At 33.3% G+C, this 17,894-nt stretch overlaps 1 protein-coding gene across 1 annotated transcript; it reads left to right on the top strand.

Annotated features, from left to right (window-relative positions):
- The first annotated feature begins 11,891 nt into the window (after positions 1-11,891).
- LOC125865732 (uncharacterized) lies at positions 11,892-13,372 on the top strand. The gene is made up of 2 exons (XM_049545963.1): positions 11,892-12,475; positions 12,549-13,372. The coding sequence occupies exons 1-2, from the start codon at positions 11,892-11,894 to the stop codon at positions 13,246-13,248; spliced, it is 1,284 nt and encodes a 427-aa protein (XP_049401920.1). The 3' UTR covers positions 13,249-13,372.
- Positions 13,373-17,894: the final 4,522 nt, after the last annotated feature.

Raw genomic sequence — 17,894 nt, 5'->3', positions numbered from 1 at the left:
CCATTGAAGAACAAAGAAGAAGCTCAAGATTAGGGTTCAAGCTCCAAGATTTTCAATCCAATTTCGTGGGTAAACATCAATTAAGGTATGCGGACTTTGATTCATGGAACACTTTTCTCCATGAAGCCCTTCAACACTTGATTTCGAAATTGCTAACTTGTTCAAAAACTAGGGTTTTCATTCTAATCATGGGTTCTTCCTAAAAAAGATTTTATTATGTTAGTTGCATTATATTATGGATGATTTGATGCTTAATGGTGATTTTCATTGTAAAAACCCCCTTGAACCCATGAACACTCCCATGACCCTAATTTCAAGTATTGTGATGGGTGTATCGATGCAAGATGATTACTATGAATTGTTTATATGTGAATTTAGTTATTGAATCTTGTTTTATTCATGCCTATTGTAGTATCTTTAGGTGTAATTGTGATACATGATTCATGACCTTGAAAAGGGGTAAATTGCTAGGGTTTGCACATATGGATGCAAGATAAATCTTCTATGACTAATGTGTAAAGTATGGTATTGTTGAAAGGTTTTTCTTCCCTTACCCTTACACTTGATGATGCATGAATAGTCTAGGATGATGTTGTATTATGTTGATTAAAATTATATTTCTCATGAAAACACTATCAATGTAATGTGAAAGTTCTACTCACAAACTAATGTTGATTCTAAGGTTGAAAGTACATTCTCACCTTTAATGAATCTATGAGCTATTTTGATGAATTGTATTGAAAGAAGGATAGAGTATTCCTTCGCACATGTAAATGTAATTTAATACATAATTATGTATAATTTGGGGAATAATGCTTAGCACCGAGTGGATATGGTCAATGAGGTAAAGGCCCCTCTACCTATGCAAGAGGTTGGGTCATCCAAGTGAACTCATGAGATGGAAGCTCCTCCGCCAATTCAAGAAGTCGGGTTTATAGAAACAATCTCTCTATCCCATAACTATGTGCCCACAAAGGTATTTAGCTAGTGGATCCACCTTATAGTTGTACATTTAGTTCTACCTTAGGCAATTAGGACACCTTTTTTCGGTGTAGAGTTACACGACACCGAATTTCATGTATCTCACATCGTCTATGTCGGTTATGGGAACGTTTCCCTATATAATGAAGATAACGAATGAGATATGAACTATATTATGAGTTCTAGGTAAGTTTACTTAGTAGGAGTGGGGGTATGGGACTTCACTCCCACATTGCACAAGTAGACTTACTAGGATGTTGTAGGATGGTTCCTTTATATTATGATGAGATACAAATGTGTACATATGTGTTGAATGGATAGTTGTTATGAATGACTTTCCTTATATTCAAGTAATGTACATGACTATTTCCTTATTTGTGACTAATGATTATAATGAGGTCTAAAGATGAGATGCATGGCCAAGGTAGCTTCAAAGGGGTGCTTAGTAGGGTTGGTATTATGGGATGCCAACCATACATTGCACAAGTGTTCCTTGGGGGTTACTAAGGTTATGACTTTACCATGTAATGAGCATAAAGGTGATTTTGATTTATATTTGGCATTGATGATGCATGTTGGTTCTAAACCTCGCCAATGCATACTTTTCAATAAAATGTCTTTTTTATCATATTCCAAGGATTTTGTGCATGTTTCCATACTTAGTATTTTTTGTGCTAACCCCTTTCTCCTACATTTTGATAAGTGGGGTTCCGGCTAGGTGACATACACTCTCCTTCTTGAAGAAGACTTGGATTGCTTATCTCCAAGTGCGGTGAGTCCTCAAGTCTGAGGACGGAGTAGTCATTTCTTAGTTCATATTGTACTTCTCATATTTAGATTTTTATTGATGTAAAGGGCTAAGTCCCAAACTCTGTATTCCTATGTTTTAGATGGTAAATGAGACAACGTCTAGATTTCCTATTACTTTCTTTTATGAAAAGTGAAGTTGGACTTCGATTGTAAAGTTTTAATTTTTCCGCATTATTTATATGTCTTATGTAATGATAGTGCTAGAGGCTTGTATGAGACCCCCTTCGGGGTCAAGTACGATGTGTCGCGTCTAGGGGTTAGCCTTGGGTTGTGACAGTCGTACGGGTTCCTTAACGACCTATCTATCCACACATGTAATCAAAATCATAATTAAATCACCCGATTGTGACCAGATTTCCCTATAGCTTAAAGACTCCGATTTCGTCCAAATCTGGACCAGGTTGGGAAATTCCAAGTTACTACGAAAAAGTTTTCCGACACAAATTTTTTCTCCGTTGGCTTTTCTATAACGATGTAGCCCGGTCGTTACAAAGATACCAATATACCCATCACTTATCCCCGAGTGACAAAATTTAGGAAAAACAGGCTAAAGAAAGAATGAAATAGTATCTGAAACGTTGAATTATTGGGGATACTTGTCTCGCATGTCCTTAGCTTCCGAACATCGTGATCAATAATTTCAACCTGTTGTTCCTCATATCAAAGGTCTTGTTTAACAACACTGAGTCTCGCTTTATGATAAAATCCTCGTCCCCAGCCAACCAATTGAATACATATTTATCCTCCCATACAATGCCTAAATGATGTCATCACAATACTCGAGTGATAATTATTGTTGTATATATGTACACTTAGCTAACCACAAAGCTATTCGCAATATCCACCAAATTTGATTGTACTCATGTCTACAACATGTTATCAAGTACTTTGACACAAACATCAGGACGAATCCTTTCTCACATAACCATGAATAAATCCTAAATCAAAAATCGCCACAATTAGAGGTCAACCTGAACCAACCAACACATAATCATAGTACCTAAACAATCATAGTTCTTATCAACATCTCCATCTCACAACCGAATTCCATCTCACAACCCAATTTCTCATGAGTTTAAGTTATAAAAGTTTGGTCTTTAGAAATCAGATACTCATTGAGGGATATGTCTAAGCATACAAACCCTTCAACAACACTATTGAAATGCTAGATTTAGTAGTTATAGATTACCTCTAAAGAACAGTAGAATCGGATTCAATGATCCCCACATTCAACCACACATAATCAATACATGACTCTGACGACTAGAGAAATATTAAGATTGTCAAACAACCATAAATCTGCATGGTAGCTCTTCTATAAACTTTCATAAGCAAGATGGTACATGTAAAACGACTAAAATACTTTAACAACTCCAAGACAACACCAATTATGTTATTCGAAATAACCAAATCTTCTCACTCAACCAAGAGAACATCGCACGATTTGGTACCCCTTATCCGCCACTAGGGATCCACCCACAAAAGTGAAAACACATGTAATCATAGCTAGTAAAACAGACTCACTATACAAACAACCATCATGAACACTTCGACCATTTACCTTACCATAAACCAACACTTTTAAATGAAAACTTTCTTATGTACTTAACAATCAACAATAATAAACTTACGACTCAACACATGTGTAAGTCCTTTCAAATGCTCAATACCGGATACAATTGATCATTTCTCACATTACCAATTCATACCTTAAAAAAAAAATCACCACGAATGTAGATTTACAATGAAAAATCTGAATTGTCATTCAACTGTATAACACAATCCCCTTATCTATCAACATTAGCTTGTACCTTGAGGATTTTTATTAAATTCATGGATCTTCGCTTATCATTGATTGCATCTCCATCGATCTTACAATATCTTTTGCTGAAATTGCAATCATACTCATTACTAAACTCAAAACCAAAAACCAAGCACTTATCATCACCCTCGAGCTAATGTCTGTACACTTCTTTCTCAAGTCCTTTCCAATAGTTTTTAACCAATTTGACAGACTTGTGACGCTATTACCATAGCCACAGCAAAATGAATGAGATCACGTGTCCCTAAACCCAATTATTTACCCATCACAATCCACTAAAGATATCTCTTTAGCCTTTGCAATCAAATAAATTATTCTTGCTCTTGCCTCCCTCTATAGGCCGTACTACATTCCACTATAATTTCCTTCATTAAAACTCTAGCTCTTTAAAATTCTATTCGAGTGGTGTCCCACCATCTCTTAAAACTTTCCATACACCAACGTTACTCACCAATTATTAGGAAACCATAATCTTATTATATAGTTGCATCCCATCACAATCCATTATTACCATTACGCTCAGTCAGCCCTGACTATCACTATAAAGTGAACCTTTTCATTAACATGACACCTAAAAACTCAAGTATACTCATCAATTTTAAAAGTCTAACCCATTCTTGGTACGCACTTTCTTACTAAAATCTTCAATTTCCTTCACCCAAGTATACTCAATGGAACTTTCTTTATCCATAAGCTTGTCATTCTGGTATCAATCCACTCCCTTTTGGATTAAGATAAAATCATCGGTCCTCATACTACCCCCCTTCTTCTTAACAAACAAGACAGGAGCACCCCATGAACCCTTTATCAAAAAGCTCTTGGATTTGAGCCTTAAGTTCTCTTAATTCTACTAGAGTCATACGATACGAAGGGATGGAAATTGGGCGAGTGTCAGTTTCCAAGTCAATGCAGGAATCTATATCTCTATATGGAGGCATATTAGGCAAATTAGTAGGAACCACTTCTCTAAATTCTGACACAACAAGAATAGACTCAACAGGGTGAGACTCGACCTGAATATTCCGAACATGAGCCAAATAAGCCAAACAACCCTGCCTTACCAGTTTCCTAGTCCGAATGAAGGGTATGATCTTAGCTAACTTAGGCTTGTACACCGTTTCCCACTCTAATCTTTCTCTACCCGGGATCTCTAGAGTTACCGAGTTAGCATTACAATTAAGCCTGGTATAATAGGGGGACAACCCAATCATGCCTAAGATTATATCAAGTCAGTCATATCCAGCATAACCAAATCAACCCAAGTTTGAAAATCCATAAACACAACAGGACAAACACGATATACAAGGATGACTATGACTGACTCTTCAACTGGGGTAGAAGCATGGACGAGGGCATCAAGTATATCACAAACCACATCAAATCCCAAGGCAATTGAATTGACACGTACGAATAAGTAGAACCCATATCACACAAAATAATAGCCATTCGAGCACAGACAAAAGTAGCACTAGTGACCATTGCATCACACCTCAAACTCGATTTTGCCCGAAAAACATATAATTGAGCCCTGTCCTCTTAACGGGCAACCTCCTCGCCTGGCTGCAACACTCATCTACCTTTGCAACACTCTTCTACCTGCATTACCATTTCCCCGGCCTCCACGGCCTCACCGATTTCCTCATCATATGCCCAGGTTCTCCACAATTTAATACACTTATAACTTATATTCTGAACACTAAATTAGATCGCGAGGGTTTGTTCAGGTACAATTCGGGGTTCATAATTGTGACTAAGGGAAAACAGGGGAGATAGGTTGAGGTTCTGCCTCGTCTCATCTTGATTTGGCGGGAAAACTTCTACACTGGCGGCCTCACCTTGGTAGGAAGAATCCCGCCCCAACGGCCATAATTGAAACAGAACCCAGGCCAACTAATTTTCTGGGGGTTTCCTCTTTTCTAATTTTCCCAAAGGTTCCCAGCTCTGCCAAACGAATTTAGGATAATTCTCTGAGCTAAGAGAAATCATGTCTATCCCAAGTAAATTCCACGATACACGAACCAACTCGTTCTCATTAATTTAGCACCATAACCCATACATCCTCAGGATACACCCAGACATTCACGCGGTCATTTCACAAGTGCAAGACAAGTCCAAATTCTTTTATTAGTTCGTTCCATAGACGACCATTACTGATCATCTACACCTTGTACGACCCCTAAGGCCAAATACAAATTGAAACCTTCTCAGTTTCAATTAACTTTCTTGTGTCCCTTCAGTCGGGACTACAACGTCTAGTTCACTTCGTTGAGATAACAATTGGAATCGAGAGATATCAATTGGACTCAACTCATACCACAATAGACAATAGTAGCTAGAGAGCCCCACAAAACTGGTAATTTCAATCATAGAACTTGGTCGAACCCAATTCTTAACCTCCTCAATCTTTAACTAATGGTAACCAGACCTTAATCAATCTTTAGAGAAAACCGACGCACCTTGCGATTGGTCAAAAAGGTCATCTATCTGAGGCAATGGATACTTGTTCTAAATGGTGACCCTATTCAATTGTCGGTAGTCTATACATCCTCTCTTGCTAGTGATGGTGTTACCACTTTTATTGCTCTAGTTCGGACCATAGAGTGAAGGAGGAAAGATACCAATTTATATCACCTAAATACCAATTGGATTCAAGTCATAGCAAGAAGGAGTAGAAAGAAGTGAGTTTTTCCTAAATTCCTATAGCCTCTAGAAGAAAAGTACGGACCTCATTGTACCATTCCGCAAGAATCTACTAGACTCATTTTGGTACAATGAGATCAACGAACCTAGGACTCTGATACCAACTCTTTCACGATCCAGACCGTCGTGATTGGCACCCACACTAACCCTCCGGTGGTGACCGATCCATTCAACACACCATAATCACAATCACAAGTATATTCTCAACATCATACAATCAAGAAGTGATTCATGGCATATAATTATTCATCTATCTCATTTACAACAAGTGTGATCAATAATGCAATATTTGTATACATACATGTATCATAATGAAGTAAGAACAAACATACATCACACAATCATAGAATCACAACCATCACCTACCTCGAAACAACCTTGAAACCCTAAGAAACTTGATCATTCCCTTTCCGGATTCGTTTCTCTTGTTCTTCCTCTACAAACAATCAATAAAATACGGGAACCAATAAACAATAACTAATTACCTGGATTACTAACAATTCTAACAACCCTATATCAAACCCATGATCCCAAGTATCCAAATTAGGGTTGTTTCCATCATAAATTCTGGATCAAAACCCTTCCCCATCGATAATTACCCATTAGATTACGTTCTACGGATCAAAAAATGAATTTGGGGAGTTAAAATCTTACCTTTAGCCTTAAGAATGGTGGAAAACCATCAAGAATCACTTAGGGTTCGTTCCTTAGCTCTAAAAACCGAAAAGTGCAGAATAAAGACGTTTTGGAATTTATTTACGATGTTAAGTCGCGTCTAGCCCGCCACAGCGGTTTGCACGAAACAGTGAGATATTTTAATAATTTCAAGACCCCCATTTCACAACACACCTTCAACCAACGACACTCAGAAGATACCGTTCATGCTAAGATCGATTTCGGGAGATCTACTAGCCCGAATTCAATTCCGTAAAGTCGTACGGGTTCCTTAACGACTTATCTATCCACAGATGTAATCAAAATTATAATTAAATCACCCGATTGTTACCAGATTTCCCTGCACCTTAAAGACTCCGATTTCGTCCAAATTTGGACTAGGTTGGGAAATTCCAAGTTACTACGAAAAAGTTTTACGACCCAAAATTTTTCCCCGTTAGATTTTCTATAACGACAGAACCCGGTCGTTACAAATCTTGATTCAAAATTGAAAGGATCTTCGATGAACTTGAAGATTCAAAAGGAAATCGTTTGTCCAACAACAATTCCATCACTTTTGTATCCTTCATAACTCACCTCGCTTACCCAAAATTTTGACAAAAGTTTTTGACTCAAATCTGAAAGGTTTCTTCGTTGAATGGGGGAAGAAATTTAACATTTTGTATTTCTTCTTTCTGCTAGGATTTGCCTCTGTATGATTGAGAGTAAGAAGAAACGTAAGCGTAATTCATGGGATTTAATTAATTTTCAAATTTTATTCCCTTTTTAGCGCAACAAAAAGATTTTTCATGTATTAGAATTAATGTATTCGGATGGTGACTTATGTATCCGGAAGGTACAAATTTTAAGGGATTATTGTAATTAGAAAAAGAGCAGGGATAGGATGTAGTTTACTCTTTACACTATGTGATTTAGGTAAGTTATACTTTTTAATATATTCTTATTGAACTCTTATAACCACAATTTAAATTTCAACTAATGAAAATTTAAAAAAAGTAGTTACAAATGGATAGATAAATACTAAATATATAAAATAGATAATAATTCATACTACATTAAATATATGAACATGCATTACATCAATGCAAATAAAGAGTCTAAAATGGGTTGAAATTGGAGATTAAATTGAGCTCAATTGAGGATTTTCTTAAAATGAGCTAAGACTTGAATGGGTTGAGATTGAACCCAATTCAAATTATCTTGAGTCTAACCCTTAAAACTCTAGGCGGATTACCTATGATTGGGATCATTTTTTACACATCTACTATTGATGATATATAAGTCTTCTTGACAATAGGTTCATGTAAAAAAATAAAGAAAAACAATAATGAGAAAAACTTAGGGTGTAATGAAGATTATTAGTATGGGTAAATGATATTCCCTCTTTAATTGTACTTCTCCAATATTTCGAACAGAAATTTTTCACTTTTAACGTATTAAGAAAAATAATTTTTTTCATCTTCTATATTCTACCCTTAACACTAATTATTTATTGTTTAAATCATTTTTCATTACATAATAGTGCTAAATACTCCATCTATTTCATATTAAGGGTATGTTTGGAAAATCGCCCTGGTAACTAGATTTGGTGTAATTGGGTGTAATTACATTGTCTGACATGTTTGGTTGACAATGTAATTACTTGGTCAGCAGGCAATTAGGTGTAATTGGCATGGCTAATTAGACTCTTCAATTCATGGGAGGGGAGGGCGGCGGGGGGGCTGTGAATTGGCTGTAATTACATTTGTTTTAGTAGTGTTGACTTGATATTTCACATTGCAAGTCAATTAATTTTTAGTTAGACTTGATAGATTGTCTTTTTGTCAAATATTTTTATAATTTATGACGTCATATTTATAATATTAATCTTATTGTCAAACATGTATTATATGATGTTCATTGAAACCTTATATTTTTAGTTTTTATTATTAATTTAATTAAAATATACTAATTTGAAAAATACAAATTAATTAGTTTTTTTATAATATTGGTTAAGAAATATGTTTGTTGATTAATATATTTTTAGTAGACAATAAATATCTTAAATATTTTATTTAATATCATTATAATGATTGCACTTGTGCAACCAAACCATACATTTGTAGTTACAATGTAATTACATTGTGGCAAATAACAAGTCAACGTAATTACTAGATTGTATAATTACTAGGCCCCTAGTAATACACCAATTTCAATTACCAGGTGGCTTTCCAAACATGCCCTAAGTGAATATTTTTTAGGACTTTTTCATTGTTCAAAATAATTGAATTGTTCAAAGTTCAACACATATGTTTGAAACTTTTCCCATATTTGCTATTTACTTGAATGAAGTTTTATATTTTCTAGGAGATAAATTACACTACTTACAAAGTTATACTTATGATTTCTTAAATGAAAAAATAATGAAAAATATGATTTAAATTATTTCCTTAAATATTTTTTTAATTTGTGTGCATTGCGTCACAAATTAACTTAATATGAAATAGAGAGAATATTAATTTGCAGAATAATAGGATAAAATAATCATGTCAATTATTATTTCATCAAAGGACAAATAACAAAAAAATATGATTTAAATTACTCTTCTTTTTAGTCTGTTTAAAAATGAATGATCCTTTTTTTGCAATACTTTAATTTCAGTTTCCCACATGATATATTTAAGTCCAGAAGATTAAAGAGTATTTTGATACATTTGACATAATTTTAATTTAGGACCATAATATTGAAAAGTTGTCTTATTTTTTTAACTCCATGTCAAGTCAAACTATGTCATTCTTTTAAAACAAAAGAAGTAATATATTATTTTTTAGTTTGACTTGGTTTATTGATTTGGTATAGTTTATCCATTTTCATTTGAACACCCCTAATGATGGTACAGAAGTTCTTCTTTGCATGTCTTTAAGGGATCGTTTGGTAGAGTTATTACTAATGCTTACATTAATATGATTTTATTAGTAATTCTTGCATTAATTATACATAAATTATTTTTTATGTATTTGGTTTGGTATATTAAAATAAAACATGCATTAAATAAAAATATTTATTTACAAAGATACCTTTTATCTTTATGATGGACAAGATATAAAAAAGATTTTGAGGGGCAATGAGGTCTTTAACCACACTAATGTGTGCATTAAAATATCTTGCATTACTAATACCTAGAGATTCGTATTATTAGTAACAACCACCTTAATACACAATAGAGTGTATAACTAATGCAAACATAAGATATACATAACATGAGAAAAGTACCAAACAAAATATTGTTGACATAAAAAGCTAATGCATACATTATTTTTGTGAATACACTCTACCAAACGATCCCTAAAAGAATATACCTCGTACTGCATTGACAATAGGTTCATGTACCAAAAAGAAAGAAAAATAATGAGAAAAACTTAGAGCGTAACGAAGACTACTAGTATGGATAAATGGTACGCCTCTTTAATTTTACTTCTCAAATAATTCAAACATATTTTTTCTTTTTTTGGGTTTCTCACCTAGTGTTCGAAGCCCGCATTGGAACCTCTATTAAATTTAGATTGCGCAGTGCAGGGCCTAGTCGGAGGGTGTCTCCCAAGATGATTTTCTTCATACCTACGGCTCGAATCCAAGACCTTTGGTTCAACATAATTTTTCACTTTTGTCATATTAAGGAAAAAAATTATTTATTTTCTATATTTTGCCATTGACATCAATTATTTATTAGTTAAACCATTTTCAAGACTTAATATTAAATACTCCCTCTTATCTATATTATAAGTGAATTTTTGGGATTTTTTCCATTGTTCAAATTTCAAGACAAGTGTTTGAAAGTTTTTCCATATTTTCTCTTTTCATTAATAAAATTTTATATTTTCTAGCATATAAATTATACTATTTGCAGAATTATACTTATGATTTCATAAAAGGACAAATAGTAAACAATATTCCCTCCGTCCCATATTAGTTGATCACTTTTCATTTTGCACGGTATTTAAGAAAGTATAAATAAAAGATAATTTTACTAATTCACTCCTTAAAAACCCTTTTGAGAATTTTATAAACAAATGTGAACACTTCAAAAAGAATTAATTGCAAGAATAATATAGGATCAATTTAATTAACATCTTCTTGATTTAGTAAGGTGGACGACTAATATATATGAAAAAACTACTTTTAGTATGATGATCAACTAATTTGGGACGAGGGCATGTTGCGCTTTCCGAAAGTCAATTTGACTAACTTTCAAAGTTAAACCAAATAACATTAATTCGATATTTTAAACAAAAAATTTAGCTATTCAAAAATTATACGAAAAGTGCTTTTTTTTTTGCATATCAATATGATGAAAAATTCATCCTAAAATGTTAGTCAAAATTCTTATTGTTTGACTGTAAAAAAAGAAAATTATAACAATTAAAAGTGGACGGAAGAGATATCTCTTAATATTTTTTCTAATTAGTAAGTATGACTGATTATCTCACTAATTCACTTAATATGAAATAGAGAGAGTATTCATTTATAGGAATAATATGATAATGAAATAGAGAGAGTATTCACTTATAGGAAAAATATGATAAAACAATCATGTCAATTACTATTTCTTAATAAATATGCTTAATATAAACAAGATAAATAAAAATAAAGAGAAAGAGATGAACTATATATAGATGTGTGAACATTCCATATAGAACCCAATAAAATCCTAGGATGAAAAAGACTATCTAGAAAAAGACAAGTTATATATCACACCAAAAGTGATTGGCTATTTGACAGATAAATGATGTTTCTTTGCTGATACATTCCTTCTAAAATTACGGGGACACACCTCATTCCCCACGCATTCCATCCCCTCTATTGCCAGCTTGCTATTTTGTATTTCTATAAATCATTTCTTCTCCTGTGTTCATCTTGTGAACTAATGGATCCTTGTCCTTTTCTTCGAATCACCATCGCCGACTTAGCCGTCATGGTTCCGGCTAACCGGAGTTTAACTTCGAGTGTGTTGCTTGATTGTAACATTAAGCTTAAGGGTTTTCCAACACAAGTTTCAACCATCAATGCGTTTTCTAAACAAGACCTTGTTTTAGAGAACAAAATCCATGCCTCTTTCAATTTGAACAAAACCGACATTGAAAAAACAAATGCTAGAGGGAAAACTTGTTGTTTAAAGATTGAAATTTGTGCACCGAAGAGTATGGGCATTGGTTGTGGATATTATACTGGTGGGAGGATTTTGGGGAGTGTGTTTGTTGAATTGGATTTGAAGGGTTTGGAAAGTAAAGGTAGTAGAGGAGTTGTGATTAAGAATGGATGGGTTTTGGTTGGTGTAGCAAAGGTGCATCTGAATGTGAAAGTTGAACCTGACCCGAGATTTGTTTTTCAGTTTGATGGCGAACCGGAGTGTAGTCCACAGGTTTTTCAAGTATATGGAAATGTGAAACAACCTGTTTTCACTTGCAAGTTCAGTTTCAAAAATTCTGGTGATTGGAATTCGATATCCAGGTTAGTTTAAATCAATGTCAATTTAACTAAATTTAACTTGAACTCCATCTAAATCTCAATTGTTATTTCGTAGATCTTCGCTATCAGAAGGAAGCACATCAAAAAGCTGCTTTAATTGTTGGACAGCTGATAATGAGACACGGAGAAAAGAGCGAAAGGGATGGTTAGTGACAATCCATGACCTCTCTGGCTCACCAATTGCTGCAGCATCCATGGTGACCCCATTTGTCCCATCACAAGGTTCAAATAAGGTGAGCAGATCAAACCCTGGAGCCTGGCTCATCCTCCGTCCAGATCAGGGTACATGGAAGCCATGGGGACGCCTACAAGCATGGCTAGAGATTAGTGGTAAGCTTGGTTATCGCTTTGAAATCATCCCTGATGGTGCCAATGATACTATAACATGGGTCAATTCAACCATCAGCACCAAGAATGGTGGGAAATTCAGCATAGATATCAGCAATGTTGCTATCCCAATGGCTAGTGCACATAGCAGCTTTGACTTCTCCTCAGTCTCTGGGTCTTGGTCGGATTTCGGGTCATCTGGATCTTGGGGACAGATTTTGTACCGTGGATTTGTGATGTCCTCCACGGTGAAGGGTGATGGAAAATGTAGTAAGCCGGAGGTGGTTGTAGGGGCGCAGCACGTGAGCTGCTCGGAGGATGCTGCAGCTTTTGTTGCATTGGCAGCTGCTATGGATCTTAGTATGGATGCTTGTCGGTCTTTCTCTCAGACTCTCCGAAAAGAGTTGAGGCAGTCAGATCAAGTATGAAGGACAAACAGGTTCGATAACCCCATTTTTGGGAAGGGGATATGAGTCAAGGGCTTTCATTGAAATTTTGCTTATTGACCAACGGACACAAGCTTTTAGCTGGTTTATCCTTTTTCTATACTTTCCCTTCTAGGTTGATTGTACAATGATTGGAAGTATTTATGTGTTAGTAGTTGATTTCATAAAGTACTAATGAATTTTGATATAGCAATGAAGTTTTTGTTAAGAAATGAAATTTGGGATCGGCAATCTAATATTGGTTGATTTTCATTCCTCCTTTGTAAGAATGAAAAGTTGATTCGTTTCTGAATTAACATGATGTTGCATGAAGATAGGGATCAACAGTGTTCGAAATTCGAATGATCAGAAGAAGTGTTTGATTAGGAGTATGAGCAGTATACCTAGAATAAAACTCTTATTTTACATGTATAAGCTGTACTAGGCTGCTAAATCTCTTCTATAAATACGAGCGTATGTAATCTCGATCAATACCAATAGTACAATCAGTTCTCTCTCTAAACAGTATGTGAACTTAAGTTGTACTAGGCTGCTAAGTCTCTCCTATAAATACGAGCGTATGTAATCTCGATCAATACCAATAGTACAATCAGTTCTCTCTCAAAACAGTATGTGAACTTCCCTTGCTGCTATATCACTACCATAAATTGGGTCTATGGGAACAGACTTGCTAGTAACCATTTCAAAAATGGTTCCTATAACCTGTCTAGTGCAATAATTCTGACCTTTGCCAAAAGATTTGTTAGTTATTGACACGACTTAGTCATATGACCATTGCAATAGTGTTAGCTATAGCAACAATATTTCAAAAGTCATCTATGGTAATGAGTATCTGAAAATTAACATGTATTGTAATGGTTTAATCATCCACATTTTCCCTCGATATTTTTTCATCACCCACCAATATCATTTATTATCTTTTATATTTCTTTATTTCTATGTAATCATTTTAGAAACAACATATACTGTAACAATATAAATTAGCTAGTGATATTATTTTAGCAACTTCACTCACAAATCAGACAGTACTCTCTCTTCCCTCTAACCTCTCTCTGAACTTTTCTATTCTTAGACCTTAGGCGCCGCTACAAATCAGAAATATTCTCAGATTCCACACTATTCTAGGCACGTAATTGACTATTAGGAGCTAAAATCTTCAAAAGCCCTCTCATCTGTTTGAGGGTTTGTGTGATTCTACTTAGTGTTTGGTGATTTAAGTTGGTGTTTTGTGATTTTAGCTACATCTGTGAGATCTATTGGTGGTTCTGTTTGTAGCTGGAGATGGAACTAGATTTCTTCAAGAAGTTCGATAATTTAAGGTATTTTTCTTTGATATATTTTTCTTCTTTTAAGTTTTTTCCTAAGGGGTTAGTGAAACAGTCTGTTTCTGCTGTTACATGTGCTAATTGGTTGAAACTATGAGGGGTTTTTTATTTGTTTGATTTAGGGTTAGTGAAGTTGTTGGATTTTGCTGGTTGTTAGTTCTATGTGTTGTAATTATTTAGTTGCATTTTTTGCATCTATGTCAATTTGTTGTTGTTAGTTATAGTATAATTGTGGTATTTTTGTACTGCATGTGCTATAGTATCTACCGTTTGTGGTCTTAGTTTATTGTTGTTAGAATCACTTTTAGTAGATTGTTGGATTTCTTATTGCGTTAGGTTTTAATAAATATGGTAGTGTGTTTTTACTCTATTTTCCTTTATTTCTTGATAATAGATTATTGTGAATTATATTTCTTTTGCCATTGATGTTGAAGTTCTAAGGCATGATTTTATAAGACAAGAATTTGTGAGGCATGATTTAAACTTGTAATTTTTTTGTTTTCTGATAATAATTTATGTAATGATGTCGCATTTATCGAATGCTCATGAAGTTAGATAGAGTTGTATCTACTTCTTTGTAAGGAATGATCACTTTTTCATCAGAAAACATCAGCGTGGAATCTGTTTTCTTGATGTATCTAAACATTGGTTAAGTTGTTAGTTTACGTAGTGTAAGATCTCTTGTATTTTTTATACTGATTTTGACTAAGGAACGTTTACTTATTATGTCATGTCTTTAATGTATGATAATAATTTTGGCTAAGATATTGATTTACTTAGAGTGTCATCTCTTTCATTTTTGTTATTGCGGTTTTAGGATGTTGTTTGTTTACTTTGTGTGTTGTCTTTTTTTTCTGTTTAGTGTGTCTACCTAAGTGTGGAATCTTTAAATGAAGTGACGTCTATTGTAATTATTCACATTTTCTCTCAATATTTTTCATCACCCACCAATGTCAGTTATTATCTTTTATATTTCTGTATTTCTAGATACTCATTTTAGAAACAATATATATAGAAACAATATACATTTGTGATATTATTTTAGCAACTTCACTTACAAATAAGACAATACTCTCTCTTCTATCTAACTTCTCTCTGAACTTTTCTCTTCTTACACCATCGGCGCCACTAGGGGTATATAAAACCGAACCGAAAATAGAACTAAATCGCAAATCGAGTCAAACCAAAAAAAAACCCGACTAGTGATTTGGTTTGACTTGGTTTGGTATTGGAAAAAAAATCTGACTATATTTGGGTTGGTTTGGTTTTAACTAAAAAAAATCAACTCGAGACCAAACCAACCCGACATTATATATGTAATTTTAAATATTTATCTTATACATAAAAATATTTACTTTGATATAATTTTAAAATATTTCTTATACTATTTCATAGTTTTTATCTTTTAATATATTATTTCAAGTTTAAAACTTAGAATTCGGAATGGTCCAATAAAGATTATTGTTCATAGATGTTGATAATTATAATAAAACTTAAATCAAAATCAAATTAATACTAATGCAAAAAGAAAATCAATTCAACACTAAGAATGACAATAATATTGAATATTTGTTCTTTAGTTTTATATTTGTTTAGACAACTAAAATACATAATCTAATTTTCATTTTCCTTAAATATTTAGTGATGTAACTAATACTTATTAAATTTATTTTGACATGATTTAGTACTTTTAAATTATGATCATTTTCATTATGACTTTGCAATATTTATTTTATTTGATGATTTAATTATTATTTTTTATTGAATATTTTAGTGTCATCAGTACTCATCTCATATTTTGTGTTATTTTTTTAAGAAACACCTTAGATAATTATATTTTGGCTGGACTAAAAAAATATTTGGAGCACAAGTTAATTATATGTTTGTATGCAAACTTTACCGAAAAATCCGAGATTTATTAGTTTGGTTTGATTTATAAATTTAAAAATTTGACACAATGGTTTGGTTTGGTATTTGAAAAACCCGAACCAACCCGAGGTTGAAAAACCCGAAAAAATTCGAATTTTATTAGTTTAGTTTGGTTTATAAATTTAAATTTTTTACACAAATGGTTTAGTTGGATATTTGAAAAACCCGAACCAACTCGGTCATGTACACCCCTAGGCGCCACTATAAATCAAAGGTATTATTCTCAAATTTTTCACTAATCTAAGATTGTATTGGACTATTAAGAGCTAAAATCTTCAAAGCTCTCTGATCTCTTTGAGGGTTTGTGTGATTTTAGTTGGTGTTTTGTGATTTTAGCTGAATCTGTGAGATCTATTGGTGTTTATGTTTGTGACTGGAGCTCGACCATAGATTTCTTCAATAAGTTCGGTCATTTAAAAGTATTTTTCTTTCATATCTTTTCTGCTCTTTAAGTTTTTTTGTGCGAGGTTAGTGAATTAGTCAATTTTTATTGTTGCATGTCCTAATAGGTTGAAACTGAGAGCGGTTTTTTGTTTGTTTATTTTAGGGTTAGTGAAATTATTGGATTTTGCTGGTAGTTAGTGCTATGTGTTATAATTATTTAATTGCAAATGTGTATTTATGTTAATTTGTTGTTGTTAGTTATAGTATAATTGTGGTATTTCTGTATTATAAGTGACATAGTAGCTAGTGTTTGTGGTCTTAATTTATCGTTGTTAGAGTCACTTTTAGTAGAATTTTCAATATAACATCGATGTTAGATTTCCTATTGCATTAGGTTTTAATAAATCTGATAGTGTGTTTCTACTCTGTTTCCTTTTATTTTTTTTATTACTGTGAATCAGATTTCTCTTGCCGTTGATGTTGAATTTCTAAGGCATGATTAAATAAGAAGAAAATTTCTGAGGCATGATTTAAATCTGTTGCTTTTTTTATTTTCTGATAATAATTTGTGTAACGAGTTGTCTTTATCGAATGTTTATGAAGTTAGATAGAACTATATCTGGTTTGTTGTAAGAAATGATCATTGTTTCTTCAAAAAACTTCATTGTGGAATCTATTTTCTAGATGTGTCCAAACATTGGTTAAGCTATTGATTTACGTAGTGTAAGATCTCTTTTATTTTTATATTGATTTTTGCTAAGGTGTTGATTTACTTAGAGTGTCATGTCTTTCATTTTTGTTACTGCGATTTTAGCGATGTTATTTGTTTGTTTTCTTAGTTTGTCATCTCTTTTATCTACCCAATGTGTCTACTTAAGTGTGGAATCTATTAAATGAAAGTGAAGTCTATTGTCTCTTAATCACCCACATTTTCATTAATCATCCACATTTTCTCTCAATAATTTTCATTACCCACCAATATCATTAATT

This window comes from Solanum stenotomum, chromosome 5, assembly GCF_019186545.1.
Source record: "Solanum stenotomum isolate F172 chromosome 5, ASM1918654v1, whole genome shotgun sequence".
Lineage (NCBI taxonomy): Eukaryota > Viridiplantae > Streptophyta > Magnoliopsida > Solanales > Solanaceae > Solanum > Solanum stenotomum.
This window is presented reverse-complemented; position numbering and strand designations above follow the sequence as displayed.

Coding starts and splice junctions, on each gene's coding strand:
- LOC125865732 (XM_049545963.1), top strand. CDS start 11,892: ATGGATCCTTGTCCTTTTCTTCGAATCACCATCGCCGACTTAGCCGTC. Junction 12,476..12,548: donor GATTGGAATTCGATATCCAG/GTTAGTTTAAAT, acceptor GTTATTTCGTAG/ATCTTCGCTATCAGAAGGAA.